At 42.6% G+C, this 24395-nt stretch overlaps 1 protein-coding gene across 1 annotated transcript; it reads left to right on the top strand.

The window, feature by feature from the left end:
• Window positions 1-24100, top strand: DEF8 (differentially expressed in FDCP 8 homolog). The gene is made up of 12 exons (XM_074200723.1): window positions 1-35; window positions 5100-5234; window positions 10776-10873; window positions 12330-12479; window positions 13121-13262; window positions 13393-13557; window positions 14498-14625; window positions 14814-14927; window positions 16733-16813; window positions 17427-17567; window positions 18905-19014; window positions 20105-24100. The coding sequence occupies exons 2-12, from the start codon at window positions 5111-5113 to the stop codon at window positions 20205-20207; spliced, it is 1356 nt and encodes a 451-aa protein (XP_074056824.1). The 5' UTR covers window positions 1-35; window positions 5100-5110; the 3' UTR covers window positions 20208-24100.
• Window positions 24101-24395: the final 295 nt, after the last annotated feature.

The following is a 24395-nucleotide window of genomic DNA, read 5'->3' as shown; positions in this document are numbered from 1 at the left end:
CGGCGCGGGGGTCCGGCGCGGCGGGCGATGCTCCGGTGAGTGTGCGGGGGGGGGGGGGGGGGGGGGGAAGGTTTCTAGCCCCCTTTGCCCCACCCCTTGCCCCCTCCCCTCCCCTCCCCTCTTCCCTGCCCCTCCCCTCCCTCTTGCTCTCCCCTCCTCTCGCCTGGATGCTGGCCGCCCAGTCCGGGACCCCTGCCGGGAGGACGCACCCCACTTTAGCCCCTTAGCCGAAGGTCCCCCGAGCCGGGGGCAGGCATGGGCAGGCACAGGAAAAAGCCCCAGGAGAGCATCGCCGGTGTCGTGGCCGCCTCCCGGCTTGGGACTGGGCTTTACCTTGCCAACTGGGAATGCGCTGGGAGGCGGGGAGCATCATCAGCGTTGTGGTGGGCAGGGGCTGGGGGCTTCGCTACAGAAGACGTAGGGAAGGAATTATCAGCCCCCCCCTTTAGTGCTGAACCCTGCCTTGGAAAGGCTCAGGGTTTAATGACATCATACTTTGGTGACATCTAAGGTTCTACAAAACACTTTACTAGACTGCAAGATAGTTTGTGACAGAGGGACTAGCCCAGGGGGACAGTGGGGCTAGCATTCCCATTCCCATTTTACAACATTGGAAACTGAGGCTTAGGGATTAGCCCAGGGGGACAGTGGGGCTAGCATTCCCATTCCCATTTTACAACATTGGAAACTGAGGCTTAGGGATTAGCCCGGGGGACAGTGGGGCTAGCATTCCCATTCCCATTTTACAGCATTGGAAACAGGTTTAGGGATTAGCCTAGGGTCACAGTGGGACTAGCATTACCATTCCTACTTTACAATATTGGAAACTGAGGCTTAGGGATTGGCCTATGGTTCCACAGCTAGAAACCCCAGGTTTTGAGAATATCAGCCTTTTTCTATTTTTTTGTGAAACTCAGTTTTTTGAAGTCTCTTCCAATCCCCCTCCTCCTTTCCCATCTTCTCCTTTACTCTGTTCCCATCTCATAGCAGGGGCAGCAGCTCCCTGACCTGAACTTCAGTCTTAATGCTTCCCACTTACTTCCCATTTTTGGTACCTAAAAGAGTGAACATCTAAGAGCTCCTTCAGACTACCAAAAAGAAGAAACTTCCTATGTATTTGTTGATGTGATGTCCTGCCAGAAATCTGATCCTGCAAATACATCAGACTCAGGCCCTGCCCACTTTTGAGTCAGGAGATGACAGAGCATCCTGGGGATCTAGTCAGCATAACAATTTTTAGTGATAATGTTTTGGTCAGAAAATCTCTTTGAAAGCTGGGAGATATTGTCCACAGGGACTGAACTTGGCCATCTTTGATTAAAGGTCTAATGAATGAATGAGAGGAATCATTTGAATGCTCAATGACCAGGAGCTTTTGGTGTCATAATAACTTTGGTGTGTACCAATAGAGGCCCTGCTTGGTATTTACTTGTTTTGGTTCAGGAACAGGAAGGCCAAGGGAGTAGACATCCGGATTGCATCTCTGTGAAGTCACTTTTTGCAACTGTGTTCTTGCCCAGGCTGTTTTGTTTGGTCCCACTGGCAATTTAACTTAAAACATGATTTAAAAAAAAAAACACCCAAACTGCTAAGTCATTCCCCCCACCACACCCTTCCAGAGGCTAAGATGAAGATGAGGTCAGGTTTGGGTTCCCCTGTGGGGAAAGAACATAGTTTGCTAAAATGAAGTAGGCATTTAAGAAATACGTTTGATTCACTTGACTTCGTTTTGTGTGTGCACGCGCGCGCGCGTGTGTGTTGTGTGTGTGTGTGTGTGTGTGTGTGTGTGTGTGTGTGTGTGTGTGTGTGTACGTACTATCAAAGGGCATTGGATCCAAAGGAACCTTTGGGAAATCCCTTCTTTTGGAAGAACTGAGTTTGAATTCTAGTTCTGTGTGACCACAGGAAAATCATTAACCTCTCTGGGCTATGGTTTTTCTCATCTGAAAAATAAGAGGTTTGCTTTAGATGTTCTCTAAGGTTATAAATTTTATGAATATGAAATGAAAATGCACCTCTCCCAAATCTTGCCTTACCATCTTTCTTCCCTGACTGCCCCCCTTACTTGGAAATCTCTCCCTCCCTTTCTCCCCTTCGTGGCTCCCTGGGCTTCTTTCAAATCTCAGCTCAAAACCTATCTGCTAGAATCCTTTCCTAGACCCTACCCTATACTGCCCTCCTTCAGAAATTATCTCCAGAAATTTATCCTGAATTTATCATGTTTGGGTTTGGTTGTTTACTAGACTGTGAGCTCCTTGAGGGAGCTTGTGCTTTTCTTCATATCCCAAGCTTTTATCCCAATGCTTGATATTCAGTAGGTGCTTAATCAGTGCTCAATGATGGAGTAGGTTCAAGGGGAAAACTTAGATCCAAAAGGAGTAAATCTTGAGGATAGTGCCATCACCTATCTGATTGGTTTTATCTAATCTCCTATGGGAGATCATAACCTGGCTGGTGCTCAAATGAGACAGGGTTACCCAGGATTTTAGGGTATTGTTATTTAGGTACTCCTGTGGAAGGCTGCCTCCAGGGAGTGTCCAAGCATAGTAGTTGACGTGGCAAGAATGAATGAAATAATGGATAAAAATGCATTTTTTAAGCGCTAACCATTTGTTAAGTACAGTGCTGGGCCATGGATAGTCATACAAAAATAGAATGGAAGTCCCTGCCTTCAAGGAACTGACATTTTAGTGGGAAGAACATTGTTGTTTATCCTTTGTTCTTGAAGAGGTCAGCTAGATGGTACAATGGATAGAGCACCAGCCCTGGAGTCAGGAGGACCTGAGTTCAAATCCAGCCTCAGACACTTAATAATTACCTAGCTGTGTGGTCTTGGGCAAGTCATTTAACCCCACTGCCTTGCAAAAAACTAAAAAAAAAACACTAAAAAAAAGAATAAAGAACAAACATCATCAACTTACCTGTTCTAAAAGGGGACCAGGGAAAGAACATATGCATTATACTAGGGATCCAGGAGTAATATTTTGGTTTGGAAAATTGGTGAGTAGGACCACAGGGAAAGTAGATTGTCCCCTCTCTTTTAGTGGCACAGACAAGTTAATTTGGGTTTTTTTTTTTAAGGTTTTTTTTTCAAGGCAAATGGGGTTAAGTGGCTTGCCCAAGGCCACACAGCTAGGTAATTATTAAGTGTCTGAGACCGGATTTGAACCCAGGTGACCGGTGCTTTATCCACTACGCCACTCAGCCACCCCTAGACAAGTTAATTTGATTGTGATTCCAGAAGGGATGGACTGAGAAGAAATAGTCCCTAACTGATAGTAAGCTTCATGGAGTCTGATGAACTGACTAGAGAATAAAGTGAAGTAGGTGTACAGGAATACACCTCCCAGCTTTTACTTCCCAAGTTGTTATGAAGATCAAATAAGACAATGTTAGAAAAGCTATTTTAATTATTATTATAGAATGAGCAGTTGAAGCAGCAGCCCCCAGTCAATACCATGGGGTTCCCCGGGTAGATATTTCAGACATAAAGGGTTAAGTCTTCCTGTGCTTTGATTTTTTGGTCTGGGGTCATGACTGTTGGTATGGTAGCTGGCTAGTGGAAATAATTTGTCAGAGGAAATGATGAAATTGAAGGAGAAATCTGTGGGATAAAGATGCAGACACCCCCCCCCCTTCCCCAAAAGGCTCATCTTACTAACAAATGGAAAATGAGAATCTTATCCAGGCTCTGGAACTAGCTGAACATTGCCAGGCAAATCATCTACCTTCTCTAAGATGTTCCCCTTCTCCCATTTCTTAGCCATGTTAGGAAGGGGAAATGTGTAAGGACAAGGCAATAGGTTCATTAGTTCAAAAATACTTAGTTCACATGATTATTGGGAGAGTAACTGAATAAACAAGTACATAATTGACCATCAGATTGTAGGGTCTGATATGCTGAAGTACACATGCTATCAAAATAGCAATGATGGAAAATTCAAGGACATTTTGGAAAGAATTCTATTGTTGTTCTGTTGTGTCCAACTCTTTGACCCCATTGGGGATTTTCTTGAAAGAGATGCTGGAGTGGTTTGCCATTTCCTTCTCTAGCTTATTTTACAGATGAGCAAATTTGGGCCAAAAGGGTTAATGACTTACCCAGAGTCACACAGATACTTTCTGAGGCTAGATTTGAATTCAGGAGGACGAGTCTTCTGACTCTAGGCTCAGTACTCAAACCACTGCTCCACCATGCTGTCATCATAGAAGGATATCTATAAAGCAATGTAAAATGAAGAAAGTGGTCTGAGAAGATTCTACACTGTCGTCCACATATAATTTTTTTTAAAACAACATCAGTCACAGAGAGTTAAATGCACAGATGGAGAAGAGATGGGAATGGGAGACACAACAAATAGTTATTTTTAAAAAATGTCTTTGTTGACATGTAGTTTTAGATTTTATGACTTTCCTTGGGATTCTGTTCCTTATTTTGTTGGTATTTGTTGAAAATATTGTGAAGCTTATTAAATAAGTTATTGTTGCTATTTTTTACAAAAAAAAAGGTTGGGATACTAAATGTTGTCTGGTTCAGAGAGAGAGAATAACTGATTGTTCCAGAGAGAACATTTGAAATGAACAGTTTTTCCAGTTGTGTTCTCTAACTGGGACTGAGCAGAATGATGTAAGGGTGTCTCGTGACCTCTCTTGGCTAGGTTAGAACACAGGGGAGAATCCAGGGTTGCTGTTTCTTAGGCTGTGGATTCAAATCCCTGAGCTACTTACTGGCTGGTCTGTTATTTTCATTCATGCTTCTGCTCAGGGTTCTAGCTACTTTAGAGAGACTGAATGAATGGAGCCAGAACTATTGTACTGGCTTGCTGATTTCAGGTTTTAACTGTGTTTTCTCTGACTGTCCCCCTTCTTTTCCCTTTTCTCCAGTTTCTGAAGGTGACTCAACCTTGGGATTCCCCGGGGGAAATGAAAGGGGTAGAGGAGCAATTTGGGGAACTGCAGCCTGTACCTTCATGGCTCAGAGAGGGAACTTAGGAAACGAGGGGTGAAGTGCAGCCTCGGAATTGGTTTCATAGTTTGTGCAAAGCCAGGAGCTTCCATGGACTTTGTCCTTCATGGTTATCTTGTTGTGAAATTCACAGGCTAGACTGCTATGGAATATGATGAGAAGCTGGCTCGGTTTCGACAAGCCCACCTCAACCCCTTCAACAAACAGCTGCCTGGTGGGCAGCATGAGCAGACGGCTGACAAGGATCCTGAGGACCTCTCTTCTGAAGGTGAGTGCTCTGTCCTTGAAGGGGAGAGGAGTCCTTAGGGAGATAGCAGAGTACAGTGGAAAAAATCCTGGATTTGGAGGGACAATATGTGGGATCAAATCTTGGTTCAGCTTCAAGGACATACTATCAGTCACTTCATTTCTCTGAGTCTCAATTTCCTTGTCTGTAAAATGGGAGAGGGTTGGACTCAGTGACCTCTAAGTTTTCTTCCAGTTCTAAATCCATGAATTCTTTGAGAACCACTCCACCTACTCTCTTCTGTCTGCAATTACTCTGATCCATAGTCCAGTTTAGATTTTGCTGCTAACCCTGCTGCTGACCCCCAGTCCGTGATCCAGAAGAATCTTCTTTGGGCCACTAAGAAGAGAGCAAGGTGCTACCCCATCTCCTTCCTTAGATCTAGAATGTCTTTCCTTTTTTTTAAAATATAAATATTTTCCAGTGATATACAACAGTACAATTCCAATGATATACAATATACAAAGCTATACAATACCAATCTTATTTTTTTGCAAGTTCTGTCTCCCTTCTTTACCTAGGTAGAATGCCTAGTTTTCTGAGCAAAGCCAGGAAAGCAGTATTAATAACTGTGACAATGTAAAAAGAAAGAACAAAAAAATCCCAATTGAACATAATAATTGTCATAAGCTTGATACCCAAATGAGTTGGGAAGATGCACCTCCCTTCCTTCATTGCAGAAGTTGGGGATAATGGACATGGAGGGTCACAGATAACTTCCGGATATAGTTGATGTGATAGTTTGTTGAACTTTTTCCTTTCCTGTCTTTTGTATATTTGTTCTAAGTAGCTAGGGGAAGAAAGGAATGTATTCTGAAATTGAGGTGATATACAAAAGGAAACAATAAAAAATAAAATTTTTATTCATTCATTCATTTACTTTGTAGAAAAAAGAATCCCAAACGTCCTTCAAGGCTAAGCTCAAGGATTGCCTCTTATAGGAGGGCTTCTTTCCTCATCTCTCTTTTTTTTAGAAAGATTGTGTTTATTTTGAGTTTTACAATTTTTCCCCCATTCTTGCTTCCTCCCCCCCCCCCCCCGCCACATAAGGCATTCTGTTAGTCTTTACACTATTTCCATGCTATACATTGATCTTGGTTGAATGTGATGAGAGAGAAATCATATCCTTTAAAGAAGGGAAATAAAGATAGAAAATAAAAGATAGCAAAATTACATAAGATAACATTTTTTCCCCTAAATTGAAGGTAATAGTTCTTGGACTTTGTTCAAACTCCACAATTCTTTCTCTGGATACAGATGATATTCTCCATTGCAGACAGCCCCAAATTGTCCCTGATTGTTACATTGTGAAATGAGCCAGTCCATCAAGGTTGATCATCACCCCCATGTTGCTGTTAGGGTATACAGTGTTCTTCTGGTTCTGCTCATCTCAATCAACGTCAGTTCGTGCAAATCCTTCCAGGCTTCCCTGAATTCCCATCCCTTCTGATTTCTAACAGAGCAATAGGGTTTCCATTACATACCTATTCCACAGTTTGCTAAGCCATTCCCCAATTGAAGGACATTCACTTAATTTCCAATTTTTTGCCACCACAAACAGGGCTGCTATGAATATTTTTTGTACAAGTGATGTTTTTACCTTTTTTCATAATCTCTTCAGGGTTATAGACCCAGTAGTGGTATTGCTGGATCAAAGGGTATGCTCATTTTTGTTGCCCTTTGGGCATAATTCTAAATTGCTCTCCAGAAAGGTTGGATGAGTTCACAGTTCCACCAACAATGTATTAGTGTTCCAGATTTCCCACATTCCTTCCAACATTGATCTTTGTTCTCTCTAGTCATATTGGTCAGTCTGAAAGGTGTGAGGTGGTACCTCAGGGATGCTTTAATTTGCATTTCTCTAATAAGTAATGATTTAGAGCATTTTTTCACATGACTATGGATTGCTTTGATTTCCTTAACTGTAAAATGTCTTTGCATATCCTCTGACCATTTGTAAATTTTTTTTGAAAATTTGACTCAGTTCTCTGTATATTTTAGAAATGAGTCCTTTGCCAGAAATACTAGTTGTAAACATTGTTTCCCAATTTGCTACATTTCTTTTGATCTTGGTTATAGTTGTTTTGTCTGTGCAAAAGCTTTTTAATTTAACGTAATCAAAATTATTTAGTTTGTTTTTAATGATGTTCTCTATCTCTTCCTTGATCATAAACGGCTTCACTTTTCATAGACCTGACAGGTAAACTATTCCTTGATCTTCTAGTTTGCTTATAATATTTTTTATGTCTAAATCCTGTATCCATTTTGATCTTATCTTGGTAAAGGGCTTGAGGTGTTGGTCTAATCCAAGTTTCTTCCATACTAATTGGAAGTTAGTATGAAAGAAACTTAGATTAGTCCTCATCTCTTCTTAGTAGCTATATGACCTTGGGCAAGTCATTTAATGTTAATGTCTGGCTACCTCAGTGTCCTCAAGTATAAAATGGAGATAATAGTATCTTCCTCCCAGTGTTGCTGTAAGGATCAAAGATATTTGTGAAGCATTTATGTAGTGCCTAGCACATTGTAGAAACTATGTAAATGCTAGTTGTCCAGGGGTTTAACCTTCCCTATCAAACTAAATCCTTGTAGAGTTTATATATATTTTGCATTTACTTCTCTTAACTTTACATGTTATTTTGAACTAATGGATTGTAAGCTTCCTGAGAGCAGGATCTGTTCTTTCTTTTGTCCTTGTATCTCTGATACCTTGCATGTCGTTGATGCTTGTAAATGTTTGTTGAATTGAATTGAATCTCTTGGTTGTTGACTCTTAAATTCACAAGCAATGACTGTCCAGCCTGGGCCACTATTACAGCTTCTACATCAGAAGGGAAAGAGTCAGGAGAGAAAAATGTCAACTCCAGAGGTGCAAGTGGTTGAATTTGAAGATTATTTGAGGATTTCAGTTCTCTCTCTGTTCTCTGGTTCATTAGTAATTACAAATCATTGATAATTCAAATTGCTTAAGTGAGATCTAGTTACAGGAGGAAAGTCAACTGTCCTTGGGAGAAACAGCCCCTGGGAGGGGCCATGCCTTCTGGGCAGACATAGTTGGGGCCATTTTTTATCCTCAGGATTCCTGTAGAACAAGTTTGGGAAGGAATAGAACAAATATCTTTTCACTGAGAAGGAAATGCTGAGAGAAATGCTAATTCTCAATAGGGTCCCTGCCTGAGGAGGAGGAGCTAAAAGAAAATGCCTTTAATACACAAAATAACAAAACTAGTGAAATCAGTGGTATTTGTCCTTCTTTTTGGATCATTCGGTCCTGATACCCACCTGCTATCTCCTAGTCACTTGGATCATGGCAGTGATAATGCCTTCATTCTCCCTGATTGAACCTGTATCTTATCTTTTTAGTTCAGCAAACATAAAATACTTACTAGGTGCTAGAGAACAAAGACATAATGAATATTGTTCCTATCCTCGAAGAGCTTACATTCTGGTGGCTATGGCTCCTAAGATGATGAATTTATCTGACTAGTCATTACAGGTAGGCTTACTAATGGGAGAAAACTCTGAGGCAATACCCAAGGCCCACTTCTGTCTCCCCAATAGCAGATACATTTTCATAATTTTCATTATTTAAAAATTTGTTTCTCTTTCTTTTTTTAAATTGATTTTATTTTTCCAATTACATGTTACGAAAGTTTTTTCAACATTCATCCACATGCATATGTATATTTTTAAGTCATATAATTTCCTGCCACCCTCCCTTCCCACCCCACTCCCCTCAGCAGTAAACAGTCAGGTGAATATTAATTTTTTTCAGCTATTGACTATTTATTTTCTTGCCCTCATTTCTCTCTCCAAGAGGGAGTTAGTTGGTGGAGGGGAGAGGGGAGAGGAGAAGAGAGAAACCAAACCCTTGTAACAAATATGCATAGTCAAACACAGCAAAATCCATATTGGTCATGTCCAAAAATCTATATCTTGTTCTGCATATGTAGGCCAATCACCTCCTGTCAAGTGGAGGATAGCATTCTTCATCATCAGTCTCCTGAAATTATCTTGGATTGTATAAAAGTTAAACTTTGGGGACAGCTAGGTGGCATAGTGGATAGAGCATGGCCTTGGAGTCAGGAGGACCTGAGTTCAAATATAACCTATATGACCTCAGACATCTAATACTTACTTAGCTGTGTGACCTTGAGCAAGTCACTTAACCCTATTGCCTTGCAGAAATAAAAAAGTTAGACTTTGTAAGTTGCTGTCAACTGTATGGCAGGTCATGGTTTATATCATGCCAAGCTCTGGGTTGGGGAAGTCATGAGAACTGACTTCCCTTGTGTGTGTGTGTCTGTTTTGCACACACACACACACACACACACACACACACACACACGTGCCCCACATGTGCTCAGGCATGCCCTCATTGCTAGCAGCTATCTTGTCATGGGGAGGCTGTCTAGGATCCCATGGGAAATAGGTTCTTTCTTAGTCTTTGGGGACACTTTTTTGCTATCATCACTTCCTTTCTCTGTTTCCTATTCACCTCATCTTTTGCTGCCTTTCTGAAACTCTATTTGGGGAAGAGGAAGGAAGCATGGCTTAGTTGTTTAAGGGCCTTCAACAAAAATGAAAATCTAAAGGATCAGAGTAAAAGACCTATCTCTGATCAGTGGTCCTTGACATATATACTACTTATAGTTGTTCAGTTATTCAATCATTTCAGACTCTCCCTGACCTTGTGAACACCATTACTATCCATTGTCTTGGCAAAGATACTGGCATAGTTTACCATTTCTTTTTCCAGTATACTACTTAAATTTCTTGATAAAATGAATGATATGGGGATCAGGGTCCAGTTGGAAAGATGCTTTTTTAGCTAAGTATTTAAAACTGAAGGGGTTGCTTTGTACTTTAGAGAGGGAAAGGGTTTAAGGAGCTTGGGGAAGGTCATATTTTTAAAGTAAAGTTTAGTTATTAATTTAAATAAATTTAAATTTACTTACATTTTCATTTTTTAGCTTATTTGATGAATGAAAATAATGTCCTTTATGATTGAATATTCAACAATTGTTTTACTTTAAAAATATCTATAATGCCCTAGTGGTATGCCCTGATGAAGCATGGCATATATGTTTGTGCCCTCTCTTTCCCTTAGGGTAGGCTTCAGTCCACTTCTGCTTGCAATGAGAATTGTCTACTTCTCTCATCCGGTGTCCAGTGCTCTTCATGACTTCGTCTTCTGCCCTTGGGGACTTAGTCAATAGAACTTGGAGAATATAAGGAGCTAAACTACCAAAACAAACTGTTAGAGAGTGTTTGAAAATGGGGGTCAGAGAAGGAGTTCCTCCTGATTCTGAAGGATCAGTGATCTAGAACTCAGACTAGAGTGCAGGTTGTAGCTCTCATGGATGCTCCAGGTTCCGATACCAAAACAGTCATCCATTGATCTTATAAGAGACTTGGATCTTAATGCTTGGTGAAGAAAACAGTTAAAAACAAAGCCTATGTCAGTCATCTTAATTTCTCCCTATTCCTCATCCCCCCCCCCCACCTTGTGACTAATTGCAGACTCACCACTGGATCAACCTCACCAGGAACCAGAGTTCAGGTGTACTGAGCGCATGATGGACCTGGGCTTGGCTGAGGACCACTTTTCTCGTCCTGTGGTATGTGCTCCCTGGTGAAATCTGTCCACTGACCACTCACTTGTGCCCCTGTCTGTGTGGGAGAGTAGGGCTTCTTCCTCCCTCTCCCCAAAACAAAGGATCTTGCTGCCCATCCGGGTGTAGCCCAGTCCTGAGTGTCTGTTATCCCTGGTCCTTTCATGTGTTGTCCCTGGTCCAGGACTTCGTGACCTGAAGGAATCCATGAACTTGCTTTTTAAAGATACTTTTATAGCTATTTCAATATAATTGGTTTCCTTTGAAAGCTTATTTTGCTTTATGCATGAAAAATCTAATTTTGAGAAGGAGTTTGTAGCATTCTACAGACTACTAAAAGGGTCCACATGTAAAAAGGCAAAGAAGGAACCCATCCTCTGGCCTATCACAATTTCATTTCTCCTTCTGGATCACCTTCCACCTCCACATTTGCCTAGAGGCATCATTGTAATGTGATCACCTTTCCCTCCTTCCCTTCCTCCTGAATAGACTGTGGGGGCAGGAGCCCTGGGTTCTAATCCAGACTCTGTCACCAGTTCTAATCTCCATGCTTCTTTCTAAGCCATCCCTCAGCCCACTCCCTTCTTAGCTTCATCCTTAGCTCCCTTTGATGACCCATATGAAGTACCACCTCTCATGAGAGGCCATTCCTGATTTTCCCAATGTAGTCATGCTCTGTTCCCCCTGAATTTTTATATTTATTGATCTAGGTCGATGTTGGCCCTCCTCCTGAACTCTTAAGTTCCTTGAGGATGGGGACTTCTGTCTCCAGGGCCTGACTCTTTGTAGTAGATTGGTCCTTGAATGGCCACATGCTTAGGATCCTTTGCCCAGCATCCTCCCCACTTCCCCCCAACCCCCAGCTTGTCCTCTGAATATCCTGCAGAGTGTAGGTGTCCTCCCTCAACTGAGTGCAATGTCCCAGATGTGCTCTGATGGGGAGATCATCACCTGTCTTCTCCTCTGACCTCTGTAACCCTATGGCTGCTTCCCTTGCCAGTTGTAGCCACTAGAACATGTTACTTTGGTCACTATGACTCATGAATATTTAGAAATTTTTTTGATGGTTAAAAGCTAGGTGGTGCAGTGGTAGAGCACTGGCCCTGGAGCCAGGAGTACCTGAGTTCAAATCCGGCCTTAGACACTTAATAATCACCTAACTGTGTGGCCTTGGGCAAGCCACTTAACCTCATTGCCTTGCACCCCCCCCCCCCAAATGAACATATAGAACTACTAGAGATGATTGAGTTTAGGGGATCAGAACTTGATTTAACAGAGTATGAAAGGGGCCTGCCCAGCCCTGAGACCCTGACTAGCAAAGGATCCCGAGCCCCAGGCTGCTAGAGGGTACTCTGGGTTTGGGTACTGGAGCAGGGATTTGCAGACTTGTGTTCAGAAGATGCATGTGAAGAGACTGGGGCACTAGAGAGGCCTGTAACCCTGAACCCTGTTGTCTGGACAGGGTCTGTTCCTGGCTTCAGATATTGAGCAACTCCGGCAGGCCATTGAAGAGTGCAAGCAGGTGATACTGGAGCTGCCAGAGCATTCCGAGAAGCAGAAGGATGCTGTTGTGAGACTAATCCACCTCCGACTGAAGCTCCAGGAACTGAAGGTATGTGTTCACCCATCCCTTCCCATCAAGAGCCCTGGATTCCTTTGAACCACAGGGCAAAGTCTGGAGGGGCGAATCTAGGGAGTGGATGCCAACTCAATCTGATTGGTTCATTCTCTGGCCTAGAACTGGGAGAAGCCTCAGGTTGCATGTAGCCTGACCTGAATCTCAGTAATCTCCTTTGTACCATGCCCACTGCATGGCTGTTTAGCCTTCCCTAGAAGAGCTCAAGGGAGGAGGAACTTCCATTCTGATTTTGGATCACTCTTATTGTGAAATTTTATGTCATAAAGCCACCTAAATCTGCCTTTTCTGATGTTGGTAATTTGCCTTGAACCATAAATAACTACTAACAATCATCAGCAACGGCCAAAGAGTTATAGACAGTTCAGGATTCTTAGGAAGCATATTCTGCAGCATTCCTTATCCAAAACAAACTACCCATTTTTCAGATACCTTAGTGGCCTTGGGAACAAGATGAGAGTGGTAACTTGAATATAATCTGATGGTCTACATTCATCTTTCCTCTTAAGATGAGAGGCATGAACTGAGAAGTCATTTTGGAGGAGGAGGAGGGGAAAAGAGAAATCCTCAGGGAAACTCTTCTTTCTTCCCCTCTGTGCCCCCCTCTCCCCCCATAGGATCCCAATGAAGATGAACCCAATATCCGCGTCCTCCTTGAACATCGGTTCTACAAGGAGAAGAGCAAAAGTGTCAAGCAGACTTGTGACAAGTGTAGCAACATCATCTGGGGCCTGATCCAGACGTGGTACACCTGCACAGGTGACTCACATGGAAGTTGGGACTTTTCTAGAGCTGGGCACATCCCAGTATGAAAAGAAAATGTGGAGAGGGAGTCAATGAGGCTTGATGAGCTTGTGCATGATCTTATCTCTTATCTGGTCTGCTACAGGTTGCTACTATCGCTGTCATAGCAAGTGCCTGAACCTCATCTCCAAACCCTGTGTCCGCTCGAAGGTCAGTCACCAGGCAGAGTATGAGCTAAACATTTGTCCAGAGACTGGCCTCGATAGTCAAGATTATCGCTGTGCCGAATGCCGGGCACCAATATCTCTACGTGAGTGTTCTCCATCTGCCTGCTCCACTGATTCCTCCAGCCTTGGTATAACCTGCTGGAGGCAGAGGGCGGCAAGAGAGTAGGGAAACAGAAGTGCCTATGAAGACTTCTTAATCACTGATTAAGTGTATAAGACACTGCACTAGGTGACTACAATGCAAAGATCCAAGACATGGACATTGACATCGAGGGGCTTATGATATAGTGTGGAAGATAAGACAGGGACCTGAAAGGATCATTAAAACCATGAGAGAGCAGATAACTGCCAGATTCATGGTCTGAAAATATAAGAATTCCAAGGAAGGAGTGATCCCTGAGCTCTGGATCAGTCAGGGAAGGCTTTGATAAAGAGATAGGGACGTGAACTGGACTTTGAGAGAAGAAAAGGATTTAAAGAAGGGTATTCCAGGTGGGAAGAGGCTCATATGAGCAAGTGTATATGGCACGGGAATCGGTTTCAGTGGCTTTGATATTTGGCTCTAGCAATAGATGGGATTTTCCTGGAAGAGGTTGAGGGAGGATCACTGGGAAATAAGTTGGGCAGGCAGCATGGTATAGAACTGGATTCTTTGTACTTGTATTTCATTATAATTGGTTTTCTTTTTAAACCTATGTTTAAATCTATGTATTTTATGTATTTAAAAAACTGATTCTGAGAAGGTTCCATTGATCCGTTGGTTTCCCTAGACCCGATCCACAACACTAAAAAGGTTAAGAACCCTTGGTATAAGGAGTAGTGGGAGTCAGGAAACCTAGCTTTAGAGTGCCAACATTGGCTGCCTGTGATATTACTGCTGGAGGCAGTTGGATGAGGATCTCTGATGTCAGCACTTTCTTAATCTAAGAGCAGTGTTTAGCACCTGGCCTCCTTAACAAAAAATTCCCTCTTCTTGCTTTGTTTACTTTTATTTATATTTTGTTTTGATTTTGTTCCTCCTAGGGGGTGTGCCTAGTGAGGCTCGGCAGTGTGACTATACTGGCCAGTATTACTGCAGTAATTGCCACTGGAATGACCTGGCCATCATTCCTGCCCGAGTCATCCACAACTGGGACTTTGAGCCTCGGAAGGTGAGGAAGCTTACCTGGACAGGGAGAAAGGGAGAAAGTCCTACTTTTCCTTTCTTTCCCTTGCAGGCAGGGCTGTTTGAATCATAGCCAAGAGGAGGGGGAGTGGGGTGAAAGGTGGGAAATCACTCTCTTTAGAGCCAGGCCAAGGGAAGACAATCCAGGGAGCTAAGGACGATGTCCTCCCACAGGTATCTCGATGCAGCATGCGCTATCTCACGCTGATGGTGTCCCGGCCAGTGCTCAAACTACGGGAGATCAACCCACTCTTATTCAACTACGTGGAGGAACTGGTAGAGATCCGGGTAAGCTCCGAATGGCAAGCTCTTGGAGCAGGAACCCCATGATTCTGGATCTCTTTGTGTTTGGGATTTGTTCACTCAACAAGCATTTATGGGTCAGGAACTATGTGTGCTAGGGATAAAATGATAAAAACAAAACAAGAGCTTTTGTCTTCTAGGGACTGATATGCTGTTGTGAGGAAACAATGTGCTACAATCTATAAGAAAAATATACAAAGTAAATGCAGAGTAATGTGGGGAGGTAATAACTAAAGGAACAGACCATAGAAGGACATAAGGAGCTGGCTGCTTGGGTGGGAGTTTTGGACTAGGGAGGCATTCCAGGAGGCAGAAGTGAGAAGTATTCCAGGCATGAGAAGGGGGTCCATGTGGGGGTCCATATCTTGTACAAGGAACAGCTAACATGTTTGTGGTGCTTGGGCAGCTAGGTAGTCAAGTAGAGAAAGCACCTGGTCTAGAATCAGGGAGACTCGAGTTCAATTCCAGCCTCAGATGCTTACTTAGCTATGTGACCCTACACTAGGCACTTCACCTACTTTACCTCAGTTTCTCGATCTCTAAAATGAGCTGGAGAAGGAAATGGCAAACCATTCTGGTATCTTTACCAAGAAAACTCCAAATGGAGTCATGAAAAGCCAGGTGCAACTGAACAATAGCAAAATCTGCCACTTATTTTGGCACTGTGTTAAGGGTCGATAATTGTCATCTCATGTGATCCTCACAATAACCCTGAGAGGTAAGAACAATTTTTGTTCCCATTTTATAGATGAAGAAATTAAGGCAAAGGTTAAATGACTTATCCAGGGTCATACTATAAATGTCTGGGGTCAGATTTGAACTCATTCTGATACTTTATTTACTGAACCAGTTTACTTCCAGGAGTCTGTATTTTCTTCTAGATTCATAAGATATTTTTGAGTAGTTGAAGAACATGATTGACCCTGTTCTTTAAGAATGTCACTTGGGTAAATGAAGTGTTGAATAGGAAAAAGATCATTTGGGGGCTACTGTAATAGTTTAGGTGAGTTCTGTTGAGGGTGTACAAGAGAAATACAATTAGCAAAACTTATTACCTGGTTAGATGTGGAAAGAAGTGAGCAGTTCTCAGACTTTTTGATCTCAGATCTTTACACTCATAAAAATTAGATACCTCTTCCAAAGAGCTTTTGCTTCTGTGTGTTATATCTATTGTTGTTTACTGTATTTGAAATTAAAACATCTTGATTTTATTATAAAAATAGTTTTGGCCTCATGGACCCACTGAAAGGATCTTGGGGACTCCAAACAGTCCCTAGACCATACTTTGAAAACCACTGCTCTAAGGCCTAGGGGAGAAGTGCCAAAAGCAATTAGAGTAAGGCCTGAACCAGATGAAAAAATAATTGGGAAGGGTTTGAAGTATAGTATATCATAGATAACGTTAATTTGTGGCTTTCTAAGTCAAGTATGCTTCCTACAAGGATCGATTTCAGTCTTGGTGGAGAAAACTCCTAATTGCTACAGGAAATTCCCTGTAGCAATACAGATTGGTTGCTTTTCTGCACTTTGTCCTAGGGAGCTGCATTGGGAGATTAAGCAGCTTGCCCAGGTCATTCTGCCAGTGTGTGTGTGTGTGTGTGTGTGTGTGTGTGGAAATGGAACCTAGGGTCAGCCCTCCATGCTAACGAACTCTCTAAAAAGCATGCTCAAAGGTGGGAAATAGCAGCCACAAATTAAATGTGAGTGCCAGAACCTAGACTATATCCCCTTTTCTTAGGGTTCTAATGTTGGCTGGTGGTGGTGGTTCATCTTTTCTACCTTCTCTGCAGAAACTGCGGCAGGATATCCTGCTCATGAAGCCATATTTCATCACTTGCAAAGAGGCCATGGAAGCTCGTCTACTCTTACAGGTCAGGCCACTTTTGGGAAAGCACATGGGAAGGGAGAAGACCTCACAGGAGAGAGCATGCATGTATGTGTAGGTTGTATGTAGACATTCAGGGATGAAGCCTATTTTCATTAACTTGACTGGTCACAATGGCATTTCAGCTATAATTTTTTTCTTTTTGTTTTTGCAAGGCAATGGGGTTAAGTGACTTACTCAAGGTCACACAGGTAGATAATTATTAAATATCTGAGACTGGATTTGACCTCAGGTCCTCCTGACTCCAGGGCCGTTGCTCTATCCGTTGCACCACCTAGCTGCCCCTCAGCTCTAATATTAATAATCCTAAATCAACTGATTTCTACTCATTTGAAGCTACTGCGACATCTAGATCAAATGAGCCCTGGTAAATATGGTTGTAATAAGGCCCCTTAGAGTCTCCATTCTTCCCCCATTAGCCAACTCTCAACTCTTTAGGAGAGTGAGCAAGTGCTGGGTAAGTTTTCCTGGGAGAACAAATCCAGTTATAGGCCCAGGGGTTGGACCTGGATATCAGTAGAAAATGGATGTCAGTAAGTAGAATGGATGTGATGTATGAGTAGCTGGACTCCGAGTCCAGAGCAGCTCTGGCCTTACAGCTCCAAGATCGGCAGCACTTTGTGGAGAACGATGAGATGTACTCCCTGCAGGACCTAGTGGACATCAACATTGGCCGCCTCAGCTGCTCTCTGACAGAGATCCATACTCTCTTCGCCAAACACATCAAGCTAGACTGTGAGGTGAGGCATGGTCAGGGCAGGGGAGAGTGGCCTCCTGCCTTTTGGTTTGATAGTTCCTCTGACCTGACATAACAAGCCACTTGAACCCTAGCTCTTTGGGTCAGAGTTAATGTTCTCTACTAAACAAAAGTGAGGAAGGCAGATTCCTGGTCCCTTCTCAGCTATGAGAGCTATAAGAGGGTGGTTGGAGAGAGAGGGCAGGGTAGGTGTCCAGTCTGGTATTTGTGGCAGGTAAGTAAACTCATCAGATCCTATGGACTGATTCACAATCTCTATGCATTTGATCCACATCTATCCAGTCCCAATTCCTCCTGAGCTCTAATCGAACACTACCAGTAACCTGGTTTCTATTGTTTGTCCTGATTCGTTATTTGGATGTCTCATTGACCTCTCAAACTCAACATGTCTAAAAGAAAACTCATTATGTTTTCCTCAAAACCCATTTATCCCTCCCAGTGATTCATATCCTTAGAGTCATCAGTGACTCTTCACACTCATATTCAGTCAATTACAAAATCTTATTGATTTTAAGCCCCCCCCCCCCCCCCCCGCCAATCTCTATTTTGTGCCCTTCTCTCAAGTCACATAGCTCATTACCCTAGTTTGGACCCTCATTAATTGTGGCCTAGACTATTTCAGTAGCCTGATAACTGATCTCCCTATTCCCATTTTATAATTTTCTTAAAACTTTCCCTACATGGTTGCCAAAATAATATTTTAAAATTCACATCTGATCATGTCATTCTATAACCATAAATTTCTCAGTCTTTTCCCATCACCATTAAAATTTGCCACAGTCTTGGTTATCACCTACTATTTAAAACTGGCTCAGATTTCTTCCTTCAGCGCACTTGATCTTCCAGCCAAACTGGGAGCTCTTTGTCAAAGAAGCCATCTCTGGCCCCATGGTTTTGCATGGGCTGTCACTTATGCCTGGAAAAAGTCTTCTTCATCTCTGCCTTTTAGAAACCTGTTTCCTTCAAGGCTCACCTAGGTACCCCTCTTAAAGGAGTTATGGGGGCCTTTCTTGAACTTCTAGTTCGTGGTGTAGATATTCCTTTATATTTACATATCTTTATATTTATTATATCCTTCCCATTCCTGATAGAACAGAAGCTCCCTGAGGGCAAGGATTACTTTTCTTTCTTTATTTTTTGGTATCCTCATTGCTTAATATGGTTCTTTGCACATAGTAGGTGCTCAATAAGTTCTTATGAAATTGAATAAAAGAGGTCAGTAAGCTGGGGAAGCTGTGTTTGTCTTGAGCAGGGATGAGGTTCCTGGTGGGGCTGCCCCATTCTACATTTTTCTCATTTACTATCTCTTTTCATCCCTAGCGGTGTCAGGCCAAAGGCTTCGTATGTGAACTCTGCAAAGAGGGTGATGTGCTCTTTCCCTTCGACAGCCACACATCAGTATGCACAGACTGCTCTGCCGTCTTCCACAGGTAGGAACCCTCCTGGCCTCTTCTCGTTCTTCTAGCTTGTACTTTCTCCTTGGGACTTATACTCAGTCCTGGAATAGCACAGTCTTATGATTTGCAGTCTCAATCTACCAAACTGGATTTCTCACCAGGTTTTCTCTCACTGAAACTATAATAGGACTTGTTCAGTGTCAGAATCCAGTAATCCTCCCCTCATGAACTCTGTGTGGGTGGGGGAGTGGGGGGAAGGGGTTGGAGAGAAAAAGAAGATAAGGTAAAGGTATGCACACACACACACACACACACACACACACACACACACAAACACACACACACACACACACACACACACACACACACACACACACACACAAACACACATCCTTGCTACCTGATGTACAATGCCTTTGAAATTGTGGTAAGTGCCAAAGTCTTTAGAACCAAGGATACTGGACTCCACTCTCTATTACCTCTGTGCTCTTGAGTGAGTCTCCATACCTCATTCATCATTCTTCATTAATAATATTTGTATTAATTACCTCAGAGGAATGATAATAATAAAGCACTTAGTAATATTGGTAATAAAAAGTTCTCTATATATGTTATTGTTTATTAATAGTAATTGTCTTTTGGGATTCTTTCAGTTTCCTGTAGGATGGATCTTACTGGTTGAGAGTTCAGGTGCCCTTGGTGATTTAAAGAACCAGCATGGTCAGGCCCTGATTTGGGGGGCAGAGTAGGAATGCCAGCACCCACATTACTGCTGGGTTATCTGGTTAAGCGATGTGTCTTACAGCATTCTGTAAGTCTAGGAGCTGGGCCTGAGGTTAATGGGAGCAGCCCAGGAAAACTGCTCTACACCCAGACTCCCACTCTTTGCTCCCGTGACCCTCACAAAGCAGTTCCATCTTTCCATCTCTATAGGATGTTTTTCCTCTTTAAAGGGTATTGATAATACTCGATTCTATATAATCTCGGGTGTCACAGTTGGCCTGCTCTACGTGATGAAGGCATCTGATCTACAGGTAGCCATGACCCTGCTGTCCAGAGTGTTTTCTTTTTAGAGTTTCCTGGTTGACCTGAATACTTCTGCCTCTCTTCTTGTATTACTCAGGGATTGCTACTATGACAACTCTACCACGTGCCCCAAATGTGCCCGACTGAACTTGAGAAAACAGTCACTCTTCCAGGAGCCCAGTCCAGAAGCTGAGGCCTAGAATGCTGGCACTCCTGCCCCAGTGCCCTGCCAACATACCAACCACTGCCAGCGCCAAAGACAAGGTGTTGCAATATTAAGGAGACTCCCTAGTGATTCAGGGAGTAGCAATGCTGCTGGCTCTTCTCCCTCCTGTGAGACTGGAGATTTGAACAGAACGAACAAGGAAATAGTCATGCAAGAGCACAGAGACAGAGCTCTTTTAGAATGAAGAAATGAGGGTGATTCTTGGGTACTATGTTGTGTAGCTGATGCCATCCCAACTCTTGAGGGCAGGGCTATGGTATGAAATGGGCTAAATGGCAGAAGCATCTACAAGAGTCTCAGCCACTGTGTTGGTAGGAATGGGATATGGGGAAGGTGTCCTCATCTCCTCAAGGAAGCAGAGCCCAGCTTCCCTTTGGGACCCAAGATGCATTGACCAGGGACCTATTTGGTATCTCTTCCTGTTTAGTGCGAGGGCAGCTGTGCTTAGACCAGGCCATGCCTTTGGAATGGGAGAGTAGCACCAAGTTAGCTATCAGCATGGACTAGGAGTGTAATCAATAATGCCCAATGAATCTGAGCTAATCAGACCCTTGAGGTTGTAAGGAACTTCTTTCCTGAGATTGTCCATGGTTCCCTCAAAGGAAGGAGGGGTTTAATTTGGTATCCCTCGGACTACCCTCTCTCCCTGGGACCTCTAGCTTCTTGGAGGCTGTTTTTTTTTTTTTTTTTTTTTTGGCTAAAGCTGTTTATTATCATTAAATATGGCCGTTCCCATGTCCTTGCAAGTGACACCTGGCCATGTGGGAAATTTCTTTCTTATCATTTCAAATCCTTTTTGGAGGGAAGGGGAAGGATTACAGGGCTAAAAAGCACTACCTTTCTTTTATTTTTGCTTAATCCATCTAGCCGTTCTTGCCTCTGCCCATACCTCCACCAAGGGCAGAGAAAATAGGTGCTTCTCTTGCTGGGTGGCAAGATAGCTGTTCTTCCCTCTTTGGTTTGGTTTAACTTGTGTGTCTTTGGTGTTCCTAGCTAAGCCATTGTATGGGCAAGAGAAGAGCAGCATCTTGAGAAAGGGTGCCCTGGACCCTAGACAATATAAGTGCTGGGAGCTGCTCTGGGTATTGCCTGAAGCCTGAGAAAAATGTTGTTAGGGGGAGAGAGAGATGGAACACTCTTTCCAAAAGGCAATCTTTACATTTCTCTGGACCAAATTGCCAGCCAGGAACCTTGTTTTTGCCACTCTCATTCTCTATAGAAGACAACTTTGAGGCTGGGGAATGCAGGGCTGGAAACCACAAGGCCTTTCCTGAATATTTGGTACTTGTCTTTTTGTTTACATGGAGAGCTGGGACATGCCAGTTCCACTTCTAGCCTCACACAAGCCCTAATCTGAGAGCATAATGTTTTACTCCCTTCCCAAAAGATAAGTGGGAACAAGATAAGTTGGAGGATGGGGATGGAAAATTTCAATAAGAAACATTTGTATTGGGTAGCAATTTTTCATTGTAGAGTTAGAGGCTGTTATCTGTTCTTGGGCCTTTCTCTTTCATCCTTCCTCTCCATCAAGCTTTCTCATTCCTTGGGCTTGGGACCAGAGAGGGCATGTATTGGATTATTTATTCTATCTGTAGAAATGCCCCAATGGAAACTATAGTTGAGTTTCTGATCCCTATGCTAAAGGGTTGGGGTCCCAGATACTTGGAGGAAGATGAAAACTATCATGCATCTTGAAAAGGAAGGCTATGTCTGCTCCATTTGGGCCAATCCCTGGATGGCTCCATTATAAATGATAGGAGAATATCAACTTTTCAGTAAGAGAGGTAAATATCTTTAGTCAAAGGAGGAGGAGCATGGGAGAAAGATCTATAGGTCTCTCTGGTAACCGCTAGCTATAGTGAGCTGGGTTGGAGTGTTATGTGGAGCATCTAGCTACAACCCATTTCTCTGGCAGTGGTATCTTACTGATATTTGCTCCCCTTTCCTTCTATGCACATTTTGTGCTTGACCTGGCCTTCTGCTTTGATTCTTGATGCATATCTAGTCAGACATGTAGCTGTAGATCAGGATTGATTGTGGTCCCCTTCTAACATTCGTCTCATCTCCCTGATGAGGCAAGAGGGGATTTGTTATGTAGGTAGAAGGCAAAGTTGGCCCGAATTGCAAATTGGGCAAAAGGAACATGGCCCAGTTAAGTCTCTGAATTTCAATGAATCCTCCTCCATTTATACTGTACCCCATGGGGCATGTCATGGCAAGAACAGTTATGTTCATCTGCTCAGATTCTGTGACTTTGGGCAGGTCACTTCACCCGTATGTCTCAATTTGCCCCATCTGGAAAATGGGGATAGTAATACTGACCTACCTCAAGGTGGGATTGTGAGAAAGTTAATGTTGGTAAAGCACTTTAGCAGACAAAACGTGCAATGTGAGTGCTAAATATTATTTTACTGGACCTCATTCTTCCCTATCCTCTCTTGCAGTAGAAAAGGGGGAGAATCAGCTGACTACTTTAAAATGCCCTTTGATCTTTTCTCTATTCTCATCCCCACAATTCTTTTCTATATGACATTTCTGATCATTGATTTTAATTTATGATTTACTGTGATAAGGGTCATGTATGTTATTGGGATTTTCCTACCATAATAAATAGAAAAAGATTCATACACACACACCTTCACACAAAACTATCAATAGGTTAGCAACTGTTGGAAAGTCTTTCTTTCCTCAAGAATCTTGCCTTCTTTGCAATTCCTCCTGCTGGAATAAGCCCTGCTTCCAACACAGATCAAGGGTCCCATAAGAATACTTTCTTTGATCTTCCCCAGTGACCCAAAGACCATATTCACAAAGGAAAAAGTAAGCAAGGGGCCAGTTGGTGTATATATAACAAACACTGCATTACACTGTGCTCTCTCTGTAGGCAGATGGGGAAATGCCTCCAAGGAAAACAAAGCAGGCTAGGCCTTGAGGCAGCATCTGCCTTTGGTAAGCACAAAGCCAGTCTACTCTTTTGACAAGCAAAGTGCCCAAACACTTGCCTGAGAAATTGATTCAGCAGTTGTATTATTATCCAAAATACTGTATTATTAAATAATTTTGATGTGTACTGTGATGTGTGTGGTAAATCCCTTCTGATCTATATTTCAAGGTGCCTGATGTATTTGTATGTGTGTCTGCACATGAGAAAGTATATTTAGAGGATGGGGCAGTTTTGTTAGGTGACAAGGATCAAGAATTTTAAATAAGTGTCCTGAATGTTTCTGGAAAAGCATATGCCAGAAGTCAAGGACCTGTTTCTTTCAGCATCAACCGTCTTAGAAGCCAGGGCCTAGGCCTTTGTTGAAAGTATTATCAGAGGATGGTTCAGTCCAATTCATAGTTATCACTTGGAGCTTGGCCCAATGTAGCAAATCACCCTGAGATTCTATCCATGCATTCATTACATGGCACCTCAACAGTGGTCAGACATCAAACCATTGGAATCAATCCCCTATGCTTGAATGAAACCTTGCCTGAGGAGAAACTGTTTTTACCCTTTGGTATCTCAAGGCACATTCAAGAGGATATAAAGTTAGGAAAAAAGCTTCTGGGCAGCTGATTTCTAAAATCTTTAAGCATAAATTTTAACTCTGGGAATACTGGAATTATCTTTAATGTGTTAGGTGCAGTTCCTATTCTTTTTTCAAAAACAAATTTAAGGGGCCTTTTTAGAATTAAATTTTAATATGTCACAATTCTGGGTTCTGAAAAGTGAGATATCAAATGGTGGGAAGTTAGACAGGAAGACATTATGATCCTTTTTTTAATAACACAAAAATCTTTCATAGTTATTTCATTTTTCCTTGATCACTTTACTAATAAAATTTTGACTCCCCAAAAAGCAGCTTAGGATAGTTGCTTTGAATGCAGTTTCTTATCATTGTACAACTCTTGATAACAGCTAATTGTATCATTAACTCTTCTTGAAACTTTAAATTTCCTTTTGTGGCTGGGATCAATGCTTGCAAGAATTTGCATGCTTGTCTCAAAATGGGAAAAAATTTGGATGTTCTTTTGTGGTCGGCTGGCAGAAGATGGGTGGGGCATGTAAGTTCCTCCTTGGACAAGTCTTCATCATGGCACTGAAGCAGCTGGCCCACGTCTGCTTCCACCAGTTCTCCACAGCCAGTGGCATTTGCAAGAGCCACAATGTCTTTCT

Source organism: Macrotis lagotis, chromosome 1 (assembly GCF_037893015.1).
Source record: "Macrotis lagotis isolate mMagLag1 chromosome 1, bilby.v1.9.chrom.fasta, whole genome shotgun sequence".
Classification (NCBI taxonomy): Eukaryota; Metazoa; Chordata; class Mammalia; order Peramelemorphia; family Peramelidae; genus Macrotis; species Macrotis lagotis.
The sequence above is the reverse complement of the archived record's forward strand: the minus strand, read 5'-3'. Positions and strand labels throughout refer to the sequence as shown.

Coding starts and splice junctions, on each gene's coding strand:
- DEF8 (XM_074200723.1), top strand. CDS start 5,111: ATGGAATATGATGAGAAGCTGGCTCGGTTTCGACAAGCCCACCTCAAC. Junction 13,263..13,392: donor GACGTGGTACACCTGCACAG/GTGACTCACATG, acceptor GGTCTGCTACAG/GTTGCTACTATCGCTGTCAT. Junction 14,626..14,813: donor GGGACTTTGAGCCTCGGAAG/GTGAGGAAGCTT, acceptor GTCCTCCCACAG/GTATCTCGATGCAGCATGCG.